This window comes from Coenobita brevimanus, chromosome 116 (genome assembly GCF_032717465.1).
Source record: "Coenobita brevimanus isolate Jiangsu-jjx chromosome 116, ASM3271746v2, whole genome shotgun sequence".
Lineage (NCBI taxonomy): Eukaryota > Metazoa > Arthropoda > Malacostraca > Decapoda > Coenobitidae > Coenobita > Coenobita brevimanus.
The window spans coordinates 27,223,525-27,250,227 of record NC_137069.1 but is presented as its reverse complement, the minus strand read 5'-3'; the positions used below and the strand labels follow the sequence as shown (position 1 = coordinate 27,250,227).

The 26,703-nt window shown below is 39.7% G+C and overlaps 1 protein-coding gene across 1 annotated transcript in view; it reads left to right on the top strand.

Moving 5' to 3' along the window:
• The window catches only part of LOC145418697 (uncharacterized), a 13,348-nt gene extending 2,429 nt beyond the window's left edge, over positions 1-10,919 (top strand). The window contains exons 2-3 of the mRNA XM_080287037.1: positions 5,227-5,379; positions 10,717-10,919. Coding sequence (XP_080143163.1) covers positions 5,227-5,379; positions 10,717-10,919 — 356 coding nt within the window. The remainder of the gene's footprint in view (positions 1-5,226; positions 5,380-10,716) is intronic.
• Positions 10,920-26,703: the final 15,784 nt, after the last annotated feature.

The following is a 26,703-nucleotide window of genomic DNA, read 5'->3' as shown; positions in this document are numbered from 1 at the left end:
CTGTTATGTCGTATGTTCCCCGTCTTTCTGAGTTTTATGTGATCTTCCTGCATTTTTTCTCGTTTTTAAGGGTTTTTTTGTTATCCCACCAGACGAATTTATTAAAGCTAGAATATTTTTTGATAATGCCTAGTGCTTTACAATGCCACCTCTCACCTCTCGATGCCCTACGTTCCCTGCCTTTCTGAGTTTTATATGATTTTCCTGCATTTTTTCTCGTTTTTTTTTTTTTTTTTTTTTTTTTACCGCCAGACGAATTTATTATAACTAGAATATTTAGTGATGACCAGAGCTACGATGCCACCTCTTACCTCTGTTATGTCGTATGTCCCCCGTCTTTCAGAGTTTTATGTGATTTTCTTGTATTTTTTCTCCTTTTTATGTGTGTGTTTTTATACCACCAGCCGAATTTATTATGACTAGAATATTTTTTTGATGATGGCCTGTGCTTTGCGACGCCACCTCTCACCTCCTGATGCTGTACGTTCCCTGTCTTTCTGAGTTTTATGTGCTTTTCCTGCATTTTTTCTCGTTTATATGCGTTTTGTATTCCACCAGACGAATATATTGTAATTTTTTGACGGTGTCCAGTGCATTAACGATGTCACCTCTCACCTCTGTTTGTTGTACGTTCCCAAGTGCTCTGAGCTTGTTTGAATTAGCTACTTTTCCTTTCTTTCTTTTTGTTTTTGTGTGTGGATAAGAACGTGTGTAGACAGTATGAGTTTAAAAATGCCGCCACTCCCCTCTATTTGTAATGCGTTTCCCGCTGCTCTGAGTTTATTTGAATTCGCTATGTTTGTTTCTGCAGCGTGAGTGTGTGTGTATGTGTGTGTGTGTGTGTGTGAGTGTGTGTGTGTGTGTGTGTGTGTGTGTGTGTGTGTGTGTGTGTGTGTGTGTGTGTGTGTGTGTGCATTTTCTTGTATTTTTGTATGAAGCATTCCCAGTGACGAATTTGGATACAACTCTGGGCAGGCGTAGCCTTGTCTCTCCCACCTATCATCAGTTCCCCTGCAGAAAGTCCGTGGCAGATCCATTTTCTCCCCGGCTCAGAGGACATTAAGGACAAGGAAAGGATAATGAACGTAACCTTACATTGCCCTTCGACCTTATATGCCCTTGTTTTGACTCCTCTGACCTTAATGATGGCCTCTCAACCAAGTCTCCCTCATCCTAGCCAGCAGAGGAAAGTGAGAAGCAGAGGTGAAATATTAGGCGAATTTTATCTCTATGTGCAGAGCATTATACCAAGCCTCTCTCAGCTTAGCAATATTAGCCAGCAGAGGAAAGTGAGAAAGGGCGGAGGTCAAATATTAGGGGACCGTTTTTAGTCCACGTTTGTACCTTGGATGTGGTCTCTCTCTCTCTCTCTCTCTCTCTCTCTCTCTCTCTCTCTCTCTCTCTCTCTCTCTCTCTCTCATTCCCTATAACCCAGATTAAGAGAAAGAAGACCCACTTTCTTTTCTCCCTCTCTCTCGGCACACACACCACGTCACATGATCAAGCTGCCAAATATACTCAGTGACTTAATTATTTGCCTTCTTGCTTGTGACCCCGCGTTGCAAAGAACTGAAGCGGATAATTGACATTTGCAACTCATTACTAAGCTGCATTTTGCCTCAGCACACGCACACAGACAGGTGAGCACACACAGACGTACAAACTGACGCAGACGCACACACACACACACACACACACACACACACACACACACACACACACACACACACACACACACACACACACACACAACCGTACGAAGCTCCTTTAAGACTCAGCACAATTACTTCGAAATCGTCTTTTAGTAGCAAAAGAAAATGAACGTCATCATCATCATTATCATCATCATTATCACCATCATCATCGATATCATCATCATCAACAATGTCATCATCATCACCATCAGTGTCATCATCATCATCATCATTATCATCATCATCATCACCTTCATCATTATCACCATGACCATCATCATCATCATCATCATCATCATCACCATCATCATCATCATCATCATTATCATCATCATCATCATCATCATCATCGTCATCATCATCATCATCATCATCATCAGGCTGAGTCAGACTAATGCAGAACAAAGGCCTCTCCCATATATTTTTTCCTCTCAGCCTGTTCCATCCAGTCCCAGCGAATCACCGAATTATATATAGGTTTCGGTAATTCTTTCTTTATTACATGGATCTTACTGTCTAACAGCAGTAAGAATTAGCAACCAAGGAGACGCGCCACCGTGTTTAAGTTGCTAAATTATTAAGAAGAAATTAGAATATTCTTACCCCTTCGTATAATCCCCTAATCCTGGCAATTGTAGTAGCTGAAACCCCAGGCTTATCTGAACGTGAACCCGGTGGACTGCAGGCTTAAGTTTCCCTCCTCTTGCAGTCCACCGTCCTCCTTTCGGTGGGCATGGAGAGGGGGAGAGGAGGTATGTTTTTATAACCAAGCAGCAGAGCCAACTACTGTATACTCGTTTTACTCCAACGTGGCCTAAAATTGCCATCTCTCCATCTTGAATTCCATATTGTAACAACATATTAACACAAGATTATGATGCTAGTCAAGAAAATGTTTTGTGGAAAGGATGTAAATTCGTATTATTGTCCTTTCCAACCATTAACCTTCGTGAAAAAAGCTACGATAGAACGAAAATCTGGGCCAGGTTAGTGTGAAAGAAATGTAGACATATTTGTGCCACCGCAAGAAGGCTCCTACTCCGGCACTAGACACGCCATGCAGTAAATCAATGTGTTTATTATTGTGTACATCTATTATTCTAAATCATTCTAACCTTCGCTTTTAATCCCCAAGCTCTAAGGAGAAATAAACCCGTGCAACCTGGGCGTGTGTTGCAGAGCCTTGCGTGTGTTGCAGAAGGCGAAATCTCCTTTTCTCTGTCAGGCGATTAATTCCTCCCTTTGTCCTTTGCAACGAGGTAAAGGGCCCGGCTTTCTCGACCAGCAGTTTACATTTACACTGAGCCTTGTGATTATCTGGGCAAGGGGTGAAACTGCTGTTTAGACGAAGGCAGTTTTTATATTGTGTGAGGTGGGGATGGGGGATAGTGAGGAGGATGTGAAAGTGGAGGACTAGGGGTGGGGGTTAGGGTAGGAGTGGGGGTGGGGATGGGAGTGGGGAGAGTGGGTGTGGGTGAGGGATGGGGGAATGTGTGTGTGGGGGGGGTTGGGGGAGTGTGTGGGGGGGATGGGTGTGTGTGTGTGTGTGTGTGTGTGTGTGTGTGTGTGTGTGTGTGTGTGTGTGTGGGTAACCTGTGGCAGTGTGAGAAGAAGCAGTGTAAGGTATTGGGGTTTATTGTGTCGTCCGAATATAGCAAACATGTTAGCCTTTCCCCACCCTGACCCGACAAGGCGTAACATTGGCTCGTGTGTGTGTGTGTGTGTGTGTGTGTGTTAAAAATTTGTTGGTCAGAAATTAAGGTCATGACGAAACACCAACTTTGAGCTTCCCTTGTAACCTTGATATTTGATCTATCCTGCTCAGACCTACCTTAGTTTTTCATGAACCATCCCAGAAGCGTTACACAAAATTTGGTTAAAATCGGGGGAAAAAAAAATACTCTTCTTAGCATGGCCAGAACTATTCTTACAGGGTCGGAACTGTTCTCACGATGGAAGTGAGAATAGTTCAGGCCATGAGATATCAAACACTTTATATACGATCGTAACCAAAATTGGTGGAGGTGTTGCGGGCAAGCCCTTGACGACACTTGCTAATTTTCAAACCAATAAGCAAAATATCTAGGTTACAATGAGAAGTCAATTTTTAGGTTGCCTTGTAACCCTGGTGTTTCTCTGATCAATCTCATATCTAGAGAAATTTATCGTGTACAGTTAATAAACAGTTACACCGATTTTGGTTAGTGTTTGTGAAAAAACTCTGCGTTTCAGCAAGGCCGAAACTTTTATCAAAAGACTGGAACTATTTTCATGGCGGCCGTGAGAATAATTTCGGTTTTGATTTTATGAGTGATATCCATCCGATTTTAACCAAATTTGGCTCAGATGGTAAAGGGTAACCCCTGACGAAACCCACACGTTTTCAGCTCAGTATTACAGAAATCAAGATCACAATACGATTTTCCTTGTTTTTCCTACAGGTGAAGCTCTGGAGTACATTTTCTTACCCATTACCTGTTTGCATGTGTTATCTTTATGTTTTTATGTCGCCTTATTTTCCTATTTTCCCATGTAATTTTCATATTTTTTCTACGCTGTTACTCGTCCTTAAGCAATAATGTAGTTCACATTAGTCGTATCAGTTTTAGTGTCATATTATCGATTTTCCTGCCACATTTCCCCATTTTCCTATCCGATTTTTCGTATTTTCCTCACACAAGACTAAACGTAGTGTGTGTCGTAATAAGATACTGCACTCACTTTGACGCAAAACTTAATATCATTCGTTTCTATTTTAGTTTTGTGTTATATTTTTTCCTGTGTTAATTTCTTATTGGTTTTTCTTGTTTTACTCACGCAGGGCTAAGACTGGAATGTTTCTTATACAGCTGCTCGCCTCCAAACAAGTTCCCACCACCACCACCACCACCACATTATTCCTGATGTTCTACCCAATTTTCCCACCTTATTTTCCTTATTTTCTTCGCACAGGACTAAGATTGGAGTATTTCTTATATTGCAAATCGTCTTCAAGCAGCACCTCATCATCATCATCATCATCATCGCCACATTTTACCTGATGTCTTACCTAATTTTCTTACTACATTATCTTCATTACTTTCCTCGAATCATCATCATCATAATCATCCTCACCACATTTTTCCTGATTTCCTACCCAATTTTCTTACCATATTTTCCTGATTTCCTGCCAAATTTTCTTCCCATATTTTCCTGATTTCCTACCCAAATTTCCTACCTGATTTTCCTCAATTTCTTCCCCCTCAGGCCTCAGTGTGGAGTATTTCTTCTACAGCAACTTCCCCCAAATAATCATCATCATCATATTTTTCCTGATTTCCTACTCAGTTTCCCTACCCAATTTTCCTGCCTGATTTTCTCAGTTTCCTGCCCCTCCAGGCCTCAGCGTGGATTGTTTCCTTTGCAGCTACTCTCCACAAATCACCATCATCATCATCATCATCATCATCATCATCACATTTTTCCTGATTTCCTACTCAATTTCCCTGCCCCATTTTCCAAGCTGATTTTCCTCCTTTTCCTGGCCCTCCAGGCCTCAGCGTGGAGTGTTTCCTCTGCAGCTACTCTCCTCGAAGCAACAGCTCGAGGATAGACGGCTGCATGGACGCCAACTTCACTGAGGAGCAGATCGAGTCCGGATCCTGCGACTTGGGCTGTGAATCGGTGACCGTCTACGATATTAATGGTGAGAGTGGAAGCTAGCTCTAATTTCTCACACACTGGATTACCTCTCTCTCTCTCTCTCTCTCTGAATCGGTGACCGTCTACGATATTAATGGTGAGAGTGGAAGCTAGCTCTAATTTCTCTCACACTGGATTACCTCTCTCTCTCTCTCTCTCTCTCTCTCTCTCTCTCTGAATCGGTGGCCGTCTACGATATTAATGGTGAGAGTGGAAGCTAGCTCTAATTTCTCACACACTGGATTCTCTCTTTCTCTCTCTCTCTCTCTCTCTCTCTCTCTGAATCGGTGACCGTCTACGATATTAATGGTGAGAGTGTAAGCTAGCTCTAAGTTCTCACACAAGGGATTCTCTTTCTCTTTCTCTCTCTCTCTCTCTCTCTCTGAATCGGTGACCGTCTACGATATTAATGGTGAGAGTAAGCTAGCTCTAATTTCTCACACAAGGGATTCTCTCTTTCTCTCTCTCTCTCTCTCTCTCTTTGGGGGGCCTTTTTCGAGTTATGAGTGTAATTAACCACGCTCGCTTCAAGTTTATGGTGTATTGAAAAACTTGAAAAATGCGTGAAGGAGCAGTGGGCGTAAATTTTCTTTTCTTATATGCCGCTCGAAAAATGGTGAAGTGGTCTGGATTTGGTTTTTAATTCTGTACTTTTTTATTATAGGACAAGAGTTGGTTATTGAAGACTGTGTGGTAAATGTAATGATAATAATGATAATTGAAATACTGCTGTTGTTACTATTGCTGCAACTGCTACTACTTCTACTACTCGTACTACTACTACTACCACTACTACTACTACTACTACTACTGCTGCTGCTACTACTACTACTACCACCATCACCACTACTACTACTACTAGTACTACAACAACAACTACTACTACTACTACAAAAGATAATAATAATAATAATAATAATAATAATAATAATAATAATAATAATATTACTACTACTACTACTACTACTGCTACTACTGCTGCTACTACTACTGCTACTACTACTACTACTACTACTAATAATAATAATAATAATAATAATAATGAAGAAGAAAGAGGATGATGATGATAATAATGACGAAGAAAAAGTAGAATGAGAAGTATAATACTCCAAAAAGTAATCTCTAATAAATGTTGAATGAGTAAAGGTAACAAATTCACCTTTATTACACCTCATGGATAAAGTATTGAAACTTTCCAAATTCGTCTTTTACCACAGTAGTTTGAGATTTTAAAGCCCTCATTTTGAATACTTTTTTATTCATTTTTTATTTTGGTTAATGAGAGGGAATTAATTTAGGAGTGGTAAGAGGGGAAGAGGGAGGGTTCTAAGAGGGGAAGAGGAAGGATTCTAAGGGGGAAAGAGGGAAGGTTCTAAGAGGGGAAAGGGGGGATTCTAAGAAGGGAAGAGAGGGGTTCTAAGAGGGGAAGAGGGAGAGTTCTAAGAGGGGAAGAGGGAGGGTTCTAAGAGGGGAAGAGGGAGGGTTCTAAGAGGGGAAAGGGAAGGGTTATATTAAGGATGAAATGGAGATAAAGAGAGAACTTCGTGGATAAGGGAATAGAGGAGAGTAGAGGACATAATCAGTACAATCCAAAAGCATAAATGGATGTGGGCAGGTCACGTCCTTCGTAGAACAGATGGACAGCCAGGGTAACTGAGTGGCAGCCCAGAGATGGAGTGAGAGGACGAGGCAGACACGGGCCGAGATGAAGAGACAGAGTGAAACAAAGGGGCAGAGAACAAGATGGAGAGATGGAATGAGAGGAAGAGGCAGACAGAGAACAAGACGGAGAGATGGAGTGAGAGGAAGAGGCAGAGAAAAAGATGAAGAGATGGAGCAAGAGGAAGAGGCAAAGAATAAGGAGAGGTAGAGTGAGAAGAAAAGGCAAACAGAGATGGAGAGATGGAGTGAGAGGACGAGGCAGACAGAGAACATGATGGAGAGATAGAGTGAGAGGAAGAGGCAGACAGAGAACATGATGGAGAGATGGAGTGAGAGGAAGAGGCAGACAGAGGACTAGATGGAGAGATAGAGTGAGAGGAAGAGGCAGACAGAGAACAAGATGAAGAGATTGAGTGAGAGAAACAGGCTGACAGAGGACGAGATGGGGAGATGTTTTTGCAGATTTGCTGGGACTGGATGGAACAGGCTAACAGGTAATAGGCCAGAGTGAAGAAAAATGAGAGGTTATCGTCCTGTTTAGAATGGTGATGATGATGATGATGATGATGGTGGTGGTGGTGGTGATGGTGGTGATGGTGATGATGATGATGATAATGTTGGTGATGATAATGTTGTTGATAATAATGTTGGTGATGATGATGATGATGATGATGGTGAAGCAGGTTAGTAGGTAAGGGAAATACGAATAAATATCTGTACGTAGGTATACAAGTAAGTTCTGAGAATGAAGAACAGCCTACTGTAGAGTGGATACGTAAGTAAGCTTAAGTAGATTGGTAAGTACTGTAAGTAGGTCTCAAAATGAGTTAGTGTATTGGGGTAAGTAGGCCCACTGGTAAGTAGACAGACAAGCCTTCGAGTAAGTCAGTGAGTATATTGGTGTAAGTAGGGCACTGTGTAAATAGATCAGTGTGTGGCAGTAAGTCTGGGTGTATGCTAGTATATTACTATGTAAGTAGGTTAGTATGTCAGTTTAAGTGGGTTAGTATATCGGTGTAAGTAGGTAAGTATATCAGTAAGAAAGTATGTTAGTACATCAGAGTAAATACATATGTTAGTATATCAGAGGAAGGAAGTAGGTTCCGAGTTCAGAGTAAGTATGCCTTCTCGTAAGTAAACCAATAAGCCAGGGAGTAAATAGGTTTGTATAACAGTGTAAGTAGGCTAGTATATCATAGTAAGTAGGTTAGTATACCAGTGTAGGTAGGTAAGTATATTTTGTAAGTACAGTATGTTAGTATATCAGAGCAAGTCTGTTAGTATATCGGTGTATGTAGGTTAGTATATCAGAGTAAGTAGGTCATTATATTAGTGTAAGTAGGTAAGTACAGTATATCAGTATGTTAGTATATCAGAGTAAGTAGGTTTGTACATCATTGTAAATAGGTAGGTATATCACTATGTTAGTATATCAGTAAATAGGTTAGTATATAAGTGTAAGTAAGTATGTTAGTACAGTATATCAGACTAAGGAAGTAGGTTTGGAGTGGGATAAGCATGTCTTCTCGTAAGTAGGTTAGTATATCAACGTAAGTTGGTTAGTATATCAGTGTAAGTAGGTAAGTATATCAGTAAGTATGTCAGTATATCAGAGTATGTATGTTAGTATATCAGTGGAAGTAAGTATGTTAGTATTTCACTGTAAGTATGTAAGTATTTCAGAGTAAGTAAATGGCTTCAGAGTAAGCATATCCCCAAGTAAGTAAACAAACAAGTGTGGGCGTAAGTAGGTTAGTATATCATAGTAAGTAAGTAGATTAGTATATCAGAGTAAGTTAGTATATTAGTATATCAGCGTAAGTAGGTCAGTATATTAGGGTAAGTATGTCAGTATATCAGCGTCAGTAGGCAGCGTCCCTAGCGTGGGGTATATCACGCTGAGCATATTAGGGTAATGGGTGGGAGTCCGCTGGGAAGGCTACACTTACACGGATGCATACATACATAACAAATACATACATACATAAGCACATACATACACCCGCACCGAGGACTCTTGTTGTTGGATACAAGGAGGATACATACATGATACATAGATGACACGTGTGATGCAAGACATACACATACATACATATATACGTACATACGTATACTTGGCTATTATAACAGACTAGATGCATACAGGGAATGTGGCGAGGGTACATACATGGTACATATATATTACAGGTCACACACACATGACGTGTGTGTGTGTGTGTGTGTGTGTGTGTGTGTGTGTGTGTGTGTGTGTGTGTGTGTGTGTGTGTGTGTGTATGTGTGTGTGTGTTTAAGTAGAAAAATAAACTTTCAAATATAGTGATGAAAATTAACGAAAACAATAAAACTTAACTACAACCTCTTCAACAGTCTAGTGTCAACAGTGTAGAAAGTTTTACCTTGACCTGCCCTGGCCTTCCTTTACCTGCCTTGACCTACCTTGTCTTACCTTGACCATCCTTTACCTTCCTTGACCTTCCTTGATCTGTGACTTCAAAAATTGACCACTTTTGCCCTCACCTGCACCAGGACGCGTTAACATGACCAGGAACTTTTACACGAAATTTAGTGAATTTCTGACAAACAGTTTCAGGGACAATTTTATCATTAATTAATTAAGAGAGAGAGAGAGAGAGAGAGAGAGGGGGAGAGAGAAGTGAAATAAAGAATAAAGAGTAGACCGAGGATGAGATGGAGGGATGGAGTAGAGAGGTATATGAGAGAGGGGCTATGTGAGTTGGGGGGGGGGGCAGCGTAATGGCAAAGGACAGGGCGACAGGGAGGGAGATCAAGTATGAGATGGAGGGATGGAGTGGAGAGGTATATGAGAGAGGGAGTGTGAGTTGGAGGATGGGCAGCGTAATGGCGGGGCCAGGGGGACATGGAGGCGATTTTTTTGTGGCCACCCTTTACGGGATTAAGGCGTCTGACTGTAGATAGATAGAATAGGTACGTAATACAAATCCGACGAATTTCTAAAAAAAAAACATTTTTACAGGTAGCTGAAAAGCAAACTTTATAAAGTAATTGCAATAAAAAAAGATAACGAAAAGGTACTGAGATAAATTAAATATATAAATGAAATACCGATAAAAAATAATAATAATGTTACTTCATGCAGATAAATTACTGATAAACCTTCATTGATTTTCTCCCTTTGATTATTCAGGCAAAGTGCTGTTCTTGCAAGCTGGCAGCACATTACGTATGCATGGTGATTCTCCCTCTGTCTGTCTCTCTCTCTGGACTAAGCTTTATTTATCATATTGATATATTTTGTAGTGGTAGTCAACAGATTGGTATATATGTTTTACTCTCTCTCTCTCTCTCTCTCTCTCTCTCTCTCTCTCTCTCTCTCTCTCTCTCTCTCTCTCTCTCTCTCTCTCTCTCTCTCTCTCTCGTAATATTAAGCCCGGTCATCTAAAGGGGATAGAATTGCCTGTGTGGCCCATAGATCGTACTTAAGCTGTGTTGACGATTCCCTAACGTCTTTTCCTTAGCGACTCATTCCGTGCATGACGCTCATGATTCTCTTATTTGCTCCAGTCCATATTAAAACGAGGTAAAAAAAAAAAAAAAAAGATGCCAGAAAATATTAAAATCGCAATATGCAAAATAAATCGCTAAGGAAGAGGTGCTAGGAAGCCTCCCTATAATCTACCCCTCTCCTTTCTTCCCCCAGGGGAGATGGAGAGCTTCCACCGAAACTGCGCCACCAACGACACCATCATGACCAACACGTGCGAGACCTACACCACCCGGGTCCTCATCCGCCGGGTCTGCTCCTGTGACTTCTCCTACTGCAACTCAGCCTCTAGTCTACGGTGGACGGGGCTAATAGGAATGGTGTCTCTGGCGGCGGTCCTCTATTTAGGGTCTACCTGACTCCCCCATGATGTTGCCTTCTCCATTTTCCTTTTTCCGTATCCCATTTTCTCTAAGGTGTGACCCCCCCCCCTCTTTCTTTTTTCCCTCTTTCATCTCATTTTCTCTAAGCAGTAACTATTTTTCCCCTCTCAGCTTTGACTACTATGTTCCCCCCTCTCTCTTCTCGTTTTCTCTAAGCTGTGACTGTCCTTTTTCTTTTTCCTCCTCTTCCTTCTCGTTTTCTCAAAGCTGTGACCATTTTCTCCCCTCTCAGCGTGGCAACTCTTTCTCCCCTCATGTCTTCTCGTTTTCTCTAAGCTGTGACTGTCCTTTTTCTTTCCCTTGTTTATTCATGAGTTTTTCTGCTTATTTTCTTTCGCCTATCCCATTTTCTCTCTGACTACCCTCTTTCATTCCCTCTTTATTCACGTTTTCTCTAAGCTTTGGCTACTTTTCTTCCCCCTTTCTTTTTCTTCATGAGTTTATTTTGTTATCTTCCTTAGACTTTTCTTTCATAGGGTGGTTCTGTGCCTGTGATCTACATGAGTCCCCCCTCTATTGTAAATTCTTCACTTGTTTAGCCTCTTCGTTTCTTCCACCTTTTACCATATTTTTCTCTCTTTCTTCACTACTTTCTTGCTTCCTTCCTCGTCGTTTTCGTCTATATGGTGAAGGTCTCTATCTGGGATCGACACGAGTCTCCCCTAATGTAACTTCTTTGCCTGTCTTTTTAGTCTCGTTTTCTTTAAACTTTCCCTGTCCTTTTCTCTATTTCTTATCCTTTTTCTCTGCATACTCTCTCTCTCTCTCTCTCTCTCTCTCTCTCTCTCTCTCTCTCTCTCTCTCTCCTCTTTCTGTTATCTCCCCTTTTCTCTCTCCATTCTTTACATCCCCGTCTCCTTCCCTCCATCCCATCCCCTCTCTCCCTCCCTCAGCCTCGTCTTTTCCCACATCTCTCTTCCCTTCCCTTTGTTTTTGTTGCTGCTATCTTCTCCCCTCCCCCCATTTTTTTTTTTCTTTCGCCATCACCCTTTGTGTCCTCTTTTTCTTCATTTGCCCTCTTTCTCAGTCTTTCTTCCTCCTTGCATCTCTTCGTCTGCCTTTTCTCTTTCTTCCTCCACATCTACCTCTCTAGCTAGTCTTCACCTGTACTCTCTCTCTCTCTCTCTCTCTCTCTCTCTACATGTGTGAGCTCAATCCTCTTTCGAAAACCCTAATGAAAAAGACAGCCCACCTAAGTGTTTGAGAATTAGAAAGGAAAAATAGAGAGAGGAATTGGGAAGGAAAATATAGACAAATAAAAAGAGAAATTGGGAAGGAAAATAAAGAGGAAAATAAAAGAGAGGAATTGGGAAGGGCAATAATGAATAAAATAAAGGAAATAGGGGGGGACAATAAAGAGAGAAATTGGGTTGGATAATAGAGAGGGAGAAAAAGAGAGGAATTGGGAAGGAAAATAAAAAGAAAAATTAGGAAGGAAAAATAGAGAGACACTGGGAAGGAAAAACAAGAGTGAAATGGGGAAGCCTTACAATCAGAACTATGGATCAGTGAGGAGAAGTGAGCCAAAAAGAGATGAGATTTGAGATGAGATGAGCCAAGCCAGCGATGTGAGACGAGAGATGATAGGAGTGAGCTAGAGTAATTAAAACTGAAAAATGCCTTACAACGACTGAAAAAAATGAATCAGAGAAGATAAGTGATCCGAGGTAAGGAGATATGAGCTGAGAAAAGTGAGATCATCTGTGAGCCAGAACTAAGAGGACAAAGTTAAAATCTGGAAGTCTGGAAGCATTACAACTCCTGGAGCTGTGAACCAGAGAGCGGAAGAGAGCTGAGGTGAGACGAGAGTTGAGAATAGCGGGATCGTTTGTGAGCTAAAATTTCAGAAGAATGTGAAACTATGGAAAGATAAAAGACTTAAAACGATCAGAATATTGGATAAGAAAACTAAAGTGAGCTGAAATGAAAGGAGAGTTAGTGATATGCTGAGGAAAGCTGAGTTAAAAGGGCTTATAAGTTAGAGCATAGTAGGAACTGAAATACTGGAATGTTAGAAAGCGTGAGAGTTAGTTAGGTGAGTTAGCTGAGTGAAGAAATTGATATAAGCTGTATTTGTGTGTGTGTGTGTGTGTGTGTGTGTGTGTGTGTGTGTGTGTGTGTGTGTGTGTGTGTGTGTGTGTGTGTGTGTGTGTGTTTGTGAGAGAGAGAGAGAGAGAGAGAGAGAGAGAGAGAGAGAGAGAGAGAGAGAGAGAGAGAGAAATGAAGAATTGAAATCTAGAGTCTTGGAACCATAGATGAAGAAGTGTGAGTTGAAATAATTTGAGTGAGTGATATGAAATATAGTTAATACATCCGGAACAAAATGAAATTGGTTATCTAAAAGACGATAAGTGAATTAATGTGAGATGTATCCTATTTCAGAGTGAGAAAGAGTATGAACATTTTAAATGTAGCTGACGATGAGTAAACTGATATATGTTAAAAGTTTAAATATGAAAGAAAAATGACGCAAGAGAACTGGAAAACAATGAAAACAATACAAGTCGATGAGTAAATTTATGTATATTTTTGAGTTAAGAAAAAAAAAAATGATATCAAGGAATCTGAATGCTCAACGATGTTTGGAAACTGATCATAGAGCTGAGGTGAGATAAAACTTGACAGGAGATGAGTATAGTGAGACGAGTGAGCAGATAGATGTGGGAAAGCTTTGTGAGTTTGAGAGACAAGGAAATCCGTTTAGGTTGAAGTTAGCTGGGACGAGTGAGGTGAAGTGAAAAATTGAAACTAAATGAAGAGTGAAGTGACATGAAGTTCCAGGTCTGAGAGAGTAGTTAATTATACGAAGTGATTAAAATGGAGGGAAGGGAAGTTTAACATGAAGAGAGTGTGGTGAGGGGAAGTTTTAAGATGAAAGAATGAAGGAGAAAAGGCTAGGGAAGTGACAAGAAGCAATGTCTGAAGTGCCTGTAGGTTAAATAAAGTGATATGAAGTGTAAAGAAGTGAGATGAGGGGAGGCTTTAAATGAGATGTATAAAGTAAGAGAATGTTAGGAAAGAGAAATGAAATTAGTACAAAAAATTGAACATGGGTAAAAGTTAGTGAAGAGAAATAAGTGTCTGTAAATGTTATATACTCGTAAATAGTTGATGTGAAGAGACATGAGAGGACTGAGGTGAAATTAATACCCCTTCACACCGATGAACTCTATTTTCTCGCTATCTTCGGACGATTTTATTCAGCTCAGGAAGGGTTAGATGGATCCTTCCTTAACCCCTCCTCTTCTATACTCCTTTCCCACCAACTTGGCCTAAATATTGCCGTCCTTCCATCTTCAGTGCTGAGATGTGGATTAGATTAACACTAGAATACGATGATAGTCACGAAGAAGTGCTGTGGAAGGATGCGGAGCTGTAGTACCGTCCTAGTCTCTGAAATACACTTCTAGTCACGAAGAAGAGCAATGGAATGGGAACAGGTCCATAACACTCTTTTCTACCACTTCTCCACGTGAAATATAAAAAAAACAGTTGAATTAATGAGTTGAATATAATGTAACTTTTAATTTTTTTAATGCAAAAAATTGTTCCCTTGGCTCAATAAAACCGTCTGGAGAGAGAGAGAGAGAGAGAGAGAGAGAGAGAGAGAGAGAGAGAGAGAGAGGGATTTGAGTTTCCACTGAACACTGAAGGATGATTTTTTCCCCATTTCATTCTTGCCATTACCAGACGATTTAATTCATCTTTAAGACAGACCCTTTTTTTCAGAGCAGGGATTAAGTAGAGTCAGTAAACCCCTTCAGTACAAGAAGCTTGTTTTCCGGAGCTGAATAAAATCGTCTGGAGGCAACAAGAGTTAAAAAAATAAGTCCTGGGAGTGAGAGTTAAAAAAAAAAAATCTGTGAGTGGTATGTTGTAGGCGAATGGACTGGAACCTAAGACATGCAACTGCAGGATGATGTTGCCTTTGAAAGATTCAATTATTCATTTCCCTTGTTGTTCCTGCAAAACGAATCTTAGTTATGGCAGGTAATTTATCGTAAGTCTGTGTGTGAATCCACGGTAAAATATTCGGAAGGTCGACAGAATAACTGCCTTAGCAAAAAAAAAAAAAAAAAAAAAAGACGAAGTAAAATGTTCTGGGCTGCTCTCCAGAAAATATTAGGTAGGGTTGCTTGACTTGGAGTGTACTGAGTTTATTTTTATCATTATTTCCTGCACATCTGAAGTGTATTCACCTTTTTACAATGGCTTTTGTGATCAGCATTGAAGTTAAGTGTTGAATTGTGGTCACAGATGATTGGTGAAAATTGGGTCAAAGGTCAAGGTAAACAACCATTCTGATTTAGTGGGATATTTAGAGAGTTGAGTAATTTGACAAGACCATCTACAACAGTCACTTCAGCACTATAATTCAAAAACGACCATTCTTGAGAACAACACCACTTTGAAACACTTTGACACACCACATTGATATCTGATTGTGTCAAAGGGGAAACCAAACAACCATTCCTCTTTGATTGGAGTACTTAGATGGATAAGTATTTCAACAACACTATTAATGCAGTCACTTCAGCACCATACCTCAAAAAAGTACTGTACCATTCTTCAAGACAGCATCATTGTGAAACAAGCTTCGAAACAGCTTTATGTTTTGAAATACAATAGTTTGAGCTAACATTTTCCGAAGCACCACACTTCAAAGCAACACCACACTTCAAAGCAATACCACACATCCAAGCAACGTCACACCTCAAAGCAATACCACATTTAAAAGCAACACCACACTTTAAAGAAACACCACACTTCAAAGCAACACCACACATCCAAGCAACGTCACACCTCAAAGCAACACCACACCTCAAAGCAACACAACACTTCAAAGCAATACCACACTTCAGAGCTGATCATGTAAGCCAGTCCTTTGCCAGACGAGTTTGAGTGCCATAATGGGTTCTTATATGCCCAGGTTCATGTCCTTATACAGCTACAAGAGTGAGTTAGATATATAATTTTATGTTTTCCCAGTTACTAGTGGGTTAGGATGAAGATGATGATGATGATGATTATTATTATTGTTTCTCATTCATTAGTGGGTTAGGATGATGATGATATGATGGCTATTGTTGAAACTATTTCCCCCAGAGGGAGATATCCTGTGTGTAGTATTATATGTACAGTCGTCAGCACAAATTCACTGCAAGCCTGCTTATGTGATGTGGGTCGTTTTGTCTGGCAACGGTGTATGAGAACTAGTTGCCACACAGGCTTTTATACGCTTTAAAGACGTGTTTGTAAGAATTAATACTATAAAAGACCCAGAATACAATAATCTTTATATTTGACTAGCGTAAAAATGTGCAAAAGACGACAGATGAATGTTGTCGAATGGTGAAACTCCTGTTCTCTCCCTCGTATTCATCCCTTGTCCCTCCCCACCCTCCCCTCCTCGTTCCCTCTCCCGCTATCCTTGATCTCCACTCCTCTCTCTCTCCGCCCTGTGTACCTTATATCACCCACAACGCTAATCTACTTAATAAACCGCACTCTTCTCTATTTCTTGTCTATTCCTGTTACCTTTTTGCTTCTCAGCATTCGAGAGTTTCATGCCATGCAACAGTCTCTCCAACTCGGTACACCAAACATGATGCAGCAGTTCGAAACTTTAGTGTTTCTGATACTGCTTCGTGATGCAGTGAACAGTATGAGGAGAATGGGAACATTTTCCTAGGGAAGAGAGAGGGCGATAAGTAAGAGGAGTGGGCACAAATGTGTTTAATTTTGCCTAGTGATATAATAGGCACAGAGTTCCAGGTTCACTCAAACAAATACTAGCAAGGAATACATCACAAGAACGAGACCTCAATGTTCCTGTATCTCCCGGCTGTTGGTAGTGACAAAGGGTGGAGAACAGAAAGACAACTGGAGAGGAGTGGGAAGAAGACGAGGAGGGTAAGAATGGGACTAGAACAGGAAGGAATATTGATAATAAACCTTGGATATAGTTGGTAGTACTGCAAGCAACTGGGAATAAGGCAGACTGGGTTTAGAAAACAGTCAAGAGAGAATTGCGATGCGCCAATCGGGTTAGTGCCGTGGATAAATGAATGAAGGTAGAGATGGTGGGGAGAGGAGACAGTGGAGAGGCATGAAAGTGAGTGGGGGGTAGGAGGGAGAGGGAGGGGTGGGGGGGGACATCAGGAGAAGTAAGGGGGAGAGATGGGAAGGGAGCTTACACACTGTTATAATGAAGAATACCAGAGTATTACGCTCATACGTCGTTCCATAAAACTGTCAGCTCTTGCACTTTGTTACGCTAATCAATTACGGTATACAGAGATTTGTATTCTAGGCAGTCTCTGGTACCACATTTGAAAAACACATCTTTAAAGTGTTTAAAAGAGTATGTGGCAACTCATCCCTTTACACTGGTGCCAGACAAAAGGACTCGCATCACACTAGTAGACTTGCAGCGAATTTATGCTGACGACTGTACACCTTTTGATATAGCTGTCCGTGTTGAAAGCAGAGGAATTTACCAGAGAACGTATTAGTGCTGATTCAAAGAGGTTTAATAACCCAGGAATTTGCCTTAGTTTTCTGGGTAATAGTTTTTATTATTAATAAATTAAATGCTACTGCATTTAACTTTTTGGACAACTATAATGTAAATACGTGTATAGATACCTATAATGATAGGAATATTCCGTGTACTATTGCGGCCAGGAGTTCTTAGCCACCCTCGTCCAGCCAACCCGTGTATGTGGCAACGTCGCATTCACGAGCACAAAAGTTGCCTTCGATGCAATTCTGCCGAAAAATACCCATTCAGCTTTCGGCTTGTATTTACTCTGAAGGTTTGACTCTGATAGCAGGAATATATCACACTGATTATTTAATAACTTGTTTCTCGTACAGAGCCAAGCAAATGACAATATATTTGGCTCCACTCCACGACTTCCTGTAGGTTTGAACCAGCGAACAGAGAGAGAGAGAGAGAGAGAGAGAGAGAGAGAGAGAATGTGAATTTTCGAGGAATGAGGCGGAGAAATGAGGTGCTCAACACAGTTACACAGGGATTTTTCCTTTCGTTTCGCTTGGCTTTCTATGCCTAAATGACTACATGAAGGTAAATTATGAAATATAATAACTGGATGACGAAGTGGTAATAGGGTCTGGCTAATGATTATTTGGTCCAAGTTGTGCAGTGGTAAGCCTAATTCCAGGCAACTGTCGCTGTTAAAAGTTGGATATTTTAAGTCCTACTTATTTAAAATAGCTCCATGTATGTTTACAGTACGTGTATGACCCTATGGACCTATTTTTACCCCATGAATATTTTTATCAATGAACATTTTCACCACTCGGAGTTTTTTTTTTTAAGACGCCTACTTTTCTACATAAACCTATTTTCCCAGGAACTAATTCTCCCCATTGATGTATTTTCTCCCCACGGACCAATTTTTCCGTCGACTCTGAAGCTCTCCATGGATCCAGGTTTCCTACGTGGACGTATACCCATGGACGTATTTTTCACAGTGAACCTATTTTCCTCATAAACCTATTATCTGACGTGGTTATATCACCGACTGATGCGTGCAGTTGAAACACAGACTCTTAACCAACAGACGTATTGCACTATGGACCTGTTGTAACCCACTGGATATATATACCTACTTCAGCATGATTCCAGAATAATATCCCCTGTGGACCGATTATCCGCACACTGACCTATTCCCAACTCGGACATATTCACTCAAATGACGTAATCCCAGAGGCCTGTTTTCCCACAGTCTGTCTATCCACCTACACACCCATCCAGTAACACACATACCCACAACCTTACTCAATAGAGTATTTCTCAAAATTAGGACGACATAAACCCGTCTTTTGCCTTGTCCTGCAGGTCGCTGCACCACCCACCCCACTTAATGCACAAACCCCACTCCACCCCACTTAACCAGCCCAACAACCCTTTCCCTCCCTCTCGCCGACCCACTCCACCTAATCCACCTGTGAAACCACCAGCCTACACTAACCAATCCACCCACTCAGTCACCAACCTACCAACCGGCATACAATGCTCCACAAGTCGGATGACTCGCAGTTCAACACACACACACACACACACACACACACACACACACATAGAGGCGGGGTGGATTTCCATACACGAATGATGAGTCTCCCCGCTTAACTCAGTCTTTCGGTAGATAATAGTATTTTTTACAGGGAGTTTGCCAGGCTGATAGGGGGTAGATGTGGGCTTCATTCCGGCTACATACACATGATTTTATGCGATGCGAGTTAATAGCGTGCCCGAGCTAAACAGGGAATTTTTCCTTTGGCTGATGACAAAGAGTTTATTTATCCCAGGATAACGTCTCGTCGGACAAAATGAAAGGTGGTTTTTATTCTGGGTAACGCCAGTTGACTTTGTCAAATTATTAGCCAGGCTGCGTAACTTCTGTTAAATGCCTTATGTTCCCGTTTTTTTTTTTCTCTCTCTTTCTCTGGTGGTTGGCACCTGCATATTTTTGGCAGACTCATGAGTATTTTTCTCATTAACCGGATATCCCTCTCTGGACAGAGAGGCAAATTACTTTCTTAACTCATTAGTGCCCAGTGTCCTTAATAGAGGACGGAACTGAACATTATCAAAATTTAATAAAGAAGGGAACCCCGGGGAAGGGACCTATGAGCTTCTCAACTATGAGCCGACAGGCGGAGGGCGGTACGCCTAGCACCCTTCCAGCAAAATCCCTCGCACAGGAACTCTGGGAGCCAAAGGGCTAAGCACAGCTTTTTGATAAATCAACAGCATTTATCTCCTAATTCATTACTCCTTCGAAAGCAATCCTTAAAAAAAAAAGAAAAAAAAAATTATCACAGAGCAAGGCAAGTTCTAGTGACTGATGGAAGAATTATTCATACTGTGGCCTGTTTTCAATGCAGTACATGAATCCAGGATTTCTCATCCCTTGCACTTCCTAGCGCCAGTCTGCCTCCACCTCATTTCTCCAAAATTCGCAGGCGCCCACCATACACGCTCTCTCTCTCTCTCTCTCTCTCTCTCTCTCTCTCTCTCTCTCTCCCGGTAACAAATGAATGCTTCAAACTTGTTCACTCTTTGTGTTCGCTGATTCAGATCTACAGTACAGGAAGTCGTGGAGTTAAATCAAAGATACATATTTAAGTCACTTGCTTGGTACTGTATGAGATAAAATAGTTACTAAATAATAAATGTAATATATTCGTGTTATCAGAGTCAAACCCTCAGAGTAAATATTACTATTGTTTTATCCATTAGAACAAGCTCAAAGCTGAAGGGATATTTTTCGACAGAAATGCATAGAGGGCAACTTCTGTGCTCGTGAATGCGACCCTGCCACACACATGGGTTGGCTGGACGAGGGTGGCTAACAACTCCTGGCCGCAATAGTACATGACTGCGCATATTGGTATGATGACGTGGAAAAAGGAAGGTCTTTAGATAAAAAATATTTGCCTTTAGTTTTACTTTTAAACTAAGATTAACTTAAAGTACACCTTCCTTGTAAATTTCATGAAGTAATTCATTGTATTAAAGTAATTGTAATAATATTTGGCATCTCTGAATGCAATGAAGGAGGAGATACGCCATTTTTAGTCAGTTTCGTTCAAGCAAGCTAGCTTGAGCTCATTGTATATAGCCAGCACCTGGACGCTTGGATTCGACCCATGCAACCCAACCAAGACCACAAGCCCGTCATTATCTGTCATTCTGACTTACCTAGCTAAGTATCCTTTAAGATTTAGCCAAATCGAGGGGAGCTAGCTAGGATCGAGGAGATAATAATAGGTGAGTTAGGGTGTCAGTTATACCCCACTCATTCAATGAGATTCGTATTACTTAATTTTAACATTTGATGGCCTGAAAGAAGAATACCCTCAGAAAGATTTCTGACAACTGTTGTAAAGAGTGTTTTGTGGTTTTTTATCTCTTGAGGCTGCTTTGCACGATGGATTATGAACCACTGTGTTAAATTAGAAAAGGAAGTATAGATAGGAGATTGAAGTATTAACAAAAGACGTCTTGAAATATGATACTCCACATAAGCAAACTGAACCACTACTTCATCATCAGCAGATTAATCCACTGAACTAGGTAATTTGGCATGCTCATCTCAATGCACGTATGTTTGGAACAACTTAATTAGAACCAAATGCCATCCTTTGAAACACTATGGATCGAAACAGCACTTGAAATCAACATAATGCTTCAGATCATCATACAGCTTCAAAACACCATGCATCAAAACAACAGCATGCTTTGAATCAACTCCAAGCATCACAACAACACCTGACTTTGAAACAACATAATGCTTCAAAACACTCCAAAACACAATGCTTCAGAACATCGTAACTTCAAAACAACACACCCAGTAATGCTTCAGATGACTATGTTTCAAACCTGCATCAGGTAAGGCATTCAAAACAATGTAAATAAAACAACATACCTATTAATGCTTTGTAATGCCTCAGAACATCGCACTGCCTCAAAATTGCATCAGGTAAGTTACTCAAAACAACGTAACTTTAAAACAACACACCCAGTACTGTTTCAGAACATCACATTGCTTCAAAACTGCATCAGATAAACCATCAACACAATATACATTTAAAACAACACACCCAGTAATGTTTCAAAACATATCTGTACTTCAAAATTGCATCAGGTAAGCCATTAAAACAACATAACTTCAAAACAAAGCCAGTAATCTTTCAAAAACTGGGTGCTTCAAACTACATTTTGTGAGTCAGCCCCCCCCCCCTCTCTCTCTCTCTTTCCCCACCTCACCATTTTGGCACATCACGCCCCATGTAGGAAACCGTTCACTTAACCCTTTCAGTACCACGACGTTCTTAATTCTTGCTGACAGCAGACGATTTTATTCAGCTTGGGATGGGACCTCTAGTAATGATGGGAGGGGCTGCCATTACTAACACTGTTTTTACCCTAACTTGGTCTACATTTGCAAACTCCCTGTCTTGAATGTTGAGTTGTAACTCCAGCACTAAAATAGAATGCTAGTCATGAGGAAGTGCTATGGGAAGGGATGTAGAGCCGTATTATTGTGTATATCAACGAGTGATCTGCTGTATGTGAAAAAATCTACAAAAGAAAATTTGGGCCAAGTTAAAGTGAAAAGACATAGCAGTGAAAGACATTGCTCCTAACTTACCACCTCACCCATCAACCCCTGGGTCATTACAGGTCAAGCTGAGGAAAATCGTGTGAGAGAAAGAGTGAAGTTCATATGTCCTGGTACTGATAGAATGAATTTTACTTTCCGACACAGGTAACCTCACAGCGGGACCCGGCTTGAGGTAACCATTTCAGCTCGAGAACGGCTTTTTTTTTTTTTTTTATTCGTGCTGCCTTATTGATACTTTACGTTTATTTTTATTTTTAGTGAAGGAGGTGAAGTTATACTGGGGTTAATTAAGACTATGATTACCCTCAATAATTCCGATGATAGGGTTAATGAAGGCTGTAAATAACCGCTATAGTTAGATGAAGAGATGAAAAAGAAACGAATAACTAAATAAGTAAATAAGTAAATGGGGATCTTGAAGGCTGTACATCACCCACACATTGCAAATTATGGAATTAGTGAAGACTATAAATATCTTCTATAATTCAACTGATGGGGATTAATGAATGCTTTAAAAATTAATAAAAAGATATTTCAGTAAATGGGGTTAATGATGGACATATATTTTATCCCTTTCAGTGAATGGGATGTTATTGAAGGCTATACACAACTCGTACAGCTAAAATAATAATAATAATAATAATAACTTGGCGGTCTAAGTATAAGGTGTGAAAGACGTCACGGTGGCTGAGGGGTTAGTGATTCTCAGCCTGGGAGGCTTTACCTCCAAGGGGGCCAAGGTAAGATTTTTTTTTTTTTTGGGGGGGGGAGAGAGATGCAAGATATTATTTTTGAGGGATACAAGATTTTTTGGGTGGTGTGGGGGCTTTTTTTTTCTTTTTTTTTTTCTGGGGGGTCATGGCAAGAATTTTTTTTTGGGGGGAGAGGGATACAGCGGGTTGTAAATTTGTAAAGTTTCAGAAAAATATGTAGATTTTGAAATGAATATAAATATTACTTTTTGGCTTATGACTGAAGAGAATATGCAGTATATTTCTTGTATTAAAATTAATATCTTTTGGCAACATTTCTAAACCAAACTGCTTTGTTGTTCATTACTGTTTGTGGGGATCTGGGGAGGGGAATGAAACTGAAGGGGCCACTAGGAATCTGCTAGTTGTCCAGTGGGGGTAATAGTAATAATAGTAGTAAAAATAGTAGTGAAGGTAGTAATAGAAATAGTAACAGTAATAATAGTAGTAAAGATAGTAAAAATAGTAGTAACAGTAATAACAGTAGTAAAAATAGTAGTAACTAGTAATAGTAGTAAAGATAGTTGTAAATATAGCAGTAACAGTAATATTAGTAGTAATGGTAATAGGGTAAGTAAGGTTGAGAATTATTGGGGTATGGGTTGGTGCTCATCTGGTCACGCCAAGGGGGAAGCTGTGTGTGTGTGTGTGTGTGTGTGTGTGTGTGTGTGTGTGTGTGTGTGTGAGAGAGAGAGAGAGAGAGAGAGAGAGAAAGAGAGAGAAAGAGAGAGAGAGAGAGAGAGGGGTGAGATAGGAAACGACGATGTTAATAGGAAGAGATGATGATAAGAGGAAGAGATGGTGTTAATAGGAAGAGATAACAGGAAGATAGTTAATAGGAAGAGATGATTTTAATATGAAGAGATGACGGTATTAAGAAAAGATGATGTTAATAGGAAGATATGATGTCAGCAGGAAAAATTTATTATTATTACTATTATTATTATTATTATTATTAAGCACCTTTTACACTGGGTCCTCGTTAGGACCTCGTTAGTGGTCGCTTTATTTATATATTTATTTTTTTACTTTTAAGGACGCAGTTACATATACAAATTAATATCCGAAGTAGTATACCGGAAAAGATTGCTTATCAAAATTCCCAAAGCTAAAAATCTAAAGTCTTGTATTATACCTACTTTTTTGGTCAATATCCAAAGTAGTTTATAGAAAAATTATCAAAATTTTCAGTCATTGGTTCCCCCTCGTCCTATTACTTAGCCTTCAAAAATTTGGAACCTGAATAAAAATCTGTCAATATCGGTCTTCTTCAAGGGCAAAATTAAGACTGAAATGATTCTCCTTCTCAATAACACTCGGGTGATCGATAGGCGTATTATTATTATTATTATTATTATTATTATTAATATCATTATTATTACCATTATTATTAATTATACTTCATCCACTGCAACCCGATAATGCTGATTTGCCACTTCAGCTCACAGCACCAAATATGTAAGATAATAATAATAATAATAATAATAATAATAATAATAGTGGTATTTTTATGTTCCCAATATTAATAGGTGTACTCCTGTATTAATACCACCACACCAGTGCCCACAGCAGCAGTGACGCAGTGCTCCAACATGTGCCATAAAATCAGTCTGCTCATTTTATTTGCCATATATATTAATACAGGGGACGAGGTGGGCTGGAAGCACGGCAGCGCTTAGGAAATGGCAAAAGGGCTGGAATGTAGAAAAAAAAAAAAAAAATGATTTTTTTGTGAAATGTTCGAATAGTAGATTTTTTTTTCCGTGATGTGTTCGAAAAGTAGATGATTTTTGTGAAATGTCCAGAAACTTTTTTTTTTTTTTTTTTTTTTTTTTTTTGAAAGTATATATCGTGGGGGATTTTCAAGCAGATAATTTCTGTGACGTGTTCAGAAATTGGATTTCTTTTTTGATGTTTTGAGAAGTAGATGATTTTTTTTTTTATGTTCGAAAGTTGATTTATATGTGAAATGCTCGGAAACTGGATTTTTTAAAATGTCGGAAGTGGGTTATTTTTTATGGAATGTTCGAAGAGTAGATATATAATTTTTATGCAGTGTTCGAAGAGTAGATAATTTTTATGGAATGTTCGATAAGTAGATAATTTTTCTTGAATGTTCGAAAAGCAGATACCTTTCTTATGGAATGTCCGACAAGTAGATAATTTTTTGTGAAGTGTTTCGAAAGTAGATGGTTTTTTTAATGGAATATTCGGAGAGTGGCTTATTATTTTTTTTTCGACGTGTTTAGATTGTATGTGGGGGCGATCACCATCCACTCACTCGATGTAGTGCTGCTCTCGGGTGCCTGCCCCTTTCCTCTCTTCCTTCTTTCTTTCCTACCGTCCTTTTCTGTCTTTCTTTCCTTCGTTCTTTCCTCATCCTTATGCCAACGTGTGATTCTACACTCCCTCTTCTGTCTTTTTTTTTTTTTTCCTTCATTCTTTCCTCTTCCTTCTGCCTATGGGTGACTCAACACTGATTGACAAGCCAAATGGTTTCCTGTACACCAGGAAACCCTACAACGCTGGGTGGTAACCATATAAACAAATTATGGCGTCTGGTGGCTGAGTGGGTAATGAAAGAGCTCCAGTCGGATTGAGCTGATGTAGGTTTATATCCAAGGAGAGGTTGAGGTTTATTGCTCATGTAATGCCACTCAGGGATGAGTGAGGCTGGTCACTTTCATCTTAAATATCAGGACCAACTTGCCTAGGCCCGGGCTCCTATACTCCTCATGGGGCAACATAGGATTAGATGATGACGATGATATTTAGATTGCGTTAACTTTGAATATACAATAATACACAATATTGAACATAAATTCAACAGGCAAAAAAGAAAAAAAAAAAAGAATGGTTAAAGTGTTTGGAAAGTCGGTTTTCATTTTTTATGTTCACGTGCATGGATCGTGTTTATTTTGAGTACCGGTATACAATAATAGTAAATAAACATAAATTCAGTATGTCATCAAAAACTTGAAATTTTGGGAAAATTTTTTTGTCTACCTGTTGAAATTGCGGTTACTTTAAGAATGCATTAGTAAAAAAACAAAAGTACAGATGCTTTGTGTATATGGAAGTATGAGGGTGAAAAGGCTGGCAAGTTCAGTTTAGAAAAATGAGTTGAAAGGTTGATGTTATGAAAATCGATGAATATTTATGTCTGTATGTTGGAATTGTGTTTTGTTTGAAGATACAGTAACAAAAATATATAAATAAAATAAGCATATGGAAATGTTGAAGATGGTAAGATTAGCAATTTCAGCTTAGAATAAATGATGGAAAGAGTGGCATGTTCAGAACCTGGATTATTAATATTGTGCGTGTGTAACAAATAAATAAAATAAATGCATTCAGTATCTGGCAATAGGATGGGATGAAAAGATTGCTATATATGGAATGTATATGGAATGTAACTTAATTAAGCTAATAACTAAAGTTACTGTGAAAATAAAACGGATTGATAATTTTGTCTGCGAGCAGTAAATAAGTAAAAACAAACTCAGTATCTGGCAGTAGGGAGAGGTGAAAAGATTAGTATTTCTGAAAAGTAGCGAAATTAAACTTAATAAATTAGAGTGAAAATGGACTGACAAGCACCACTTTACCTGTCATTATTGTCGTTCATCCATTTTAATATCCATAGCAGTGTGAAATAGGATACATGTTATCGAATTTCCTCCCCATGCCTAAATGCAGTGTCCTGTTTATGGACAATTTTATTATTATTTTGATATAAATGTTTTCAATCTCATGAGAGTTTTACAGTTATATTCTTGCAATTTCCAGACGATTTTCTTCAGATCTAGGGGAGAGTTCTGGTTGTGAAAGGGTTCTATCTATCTATCT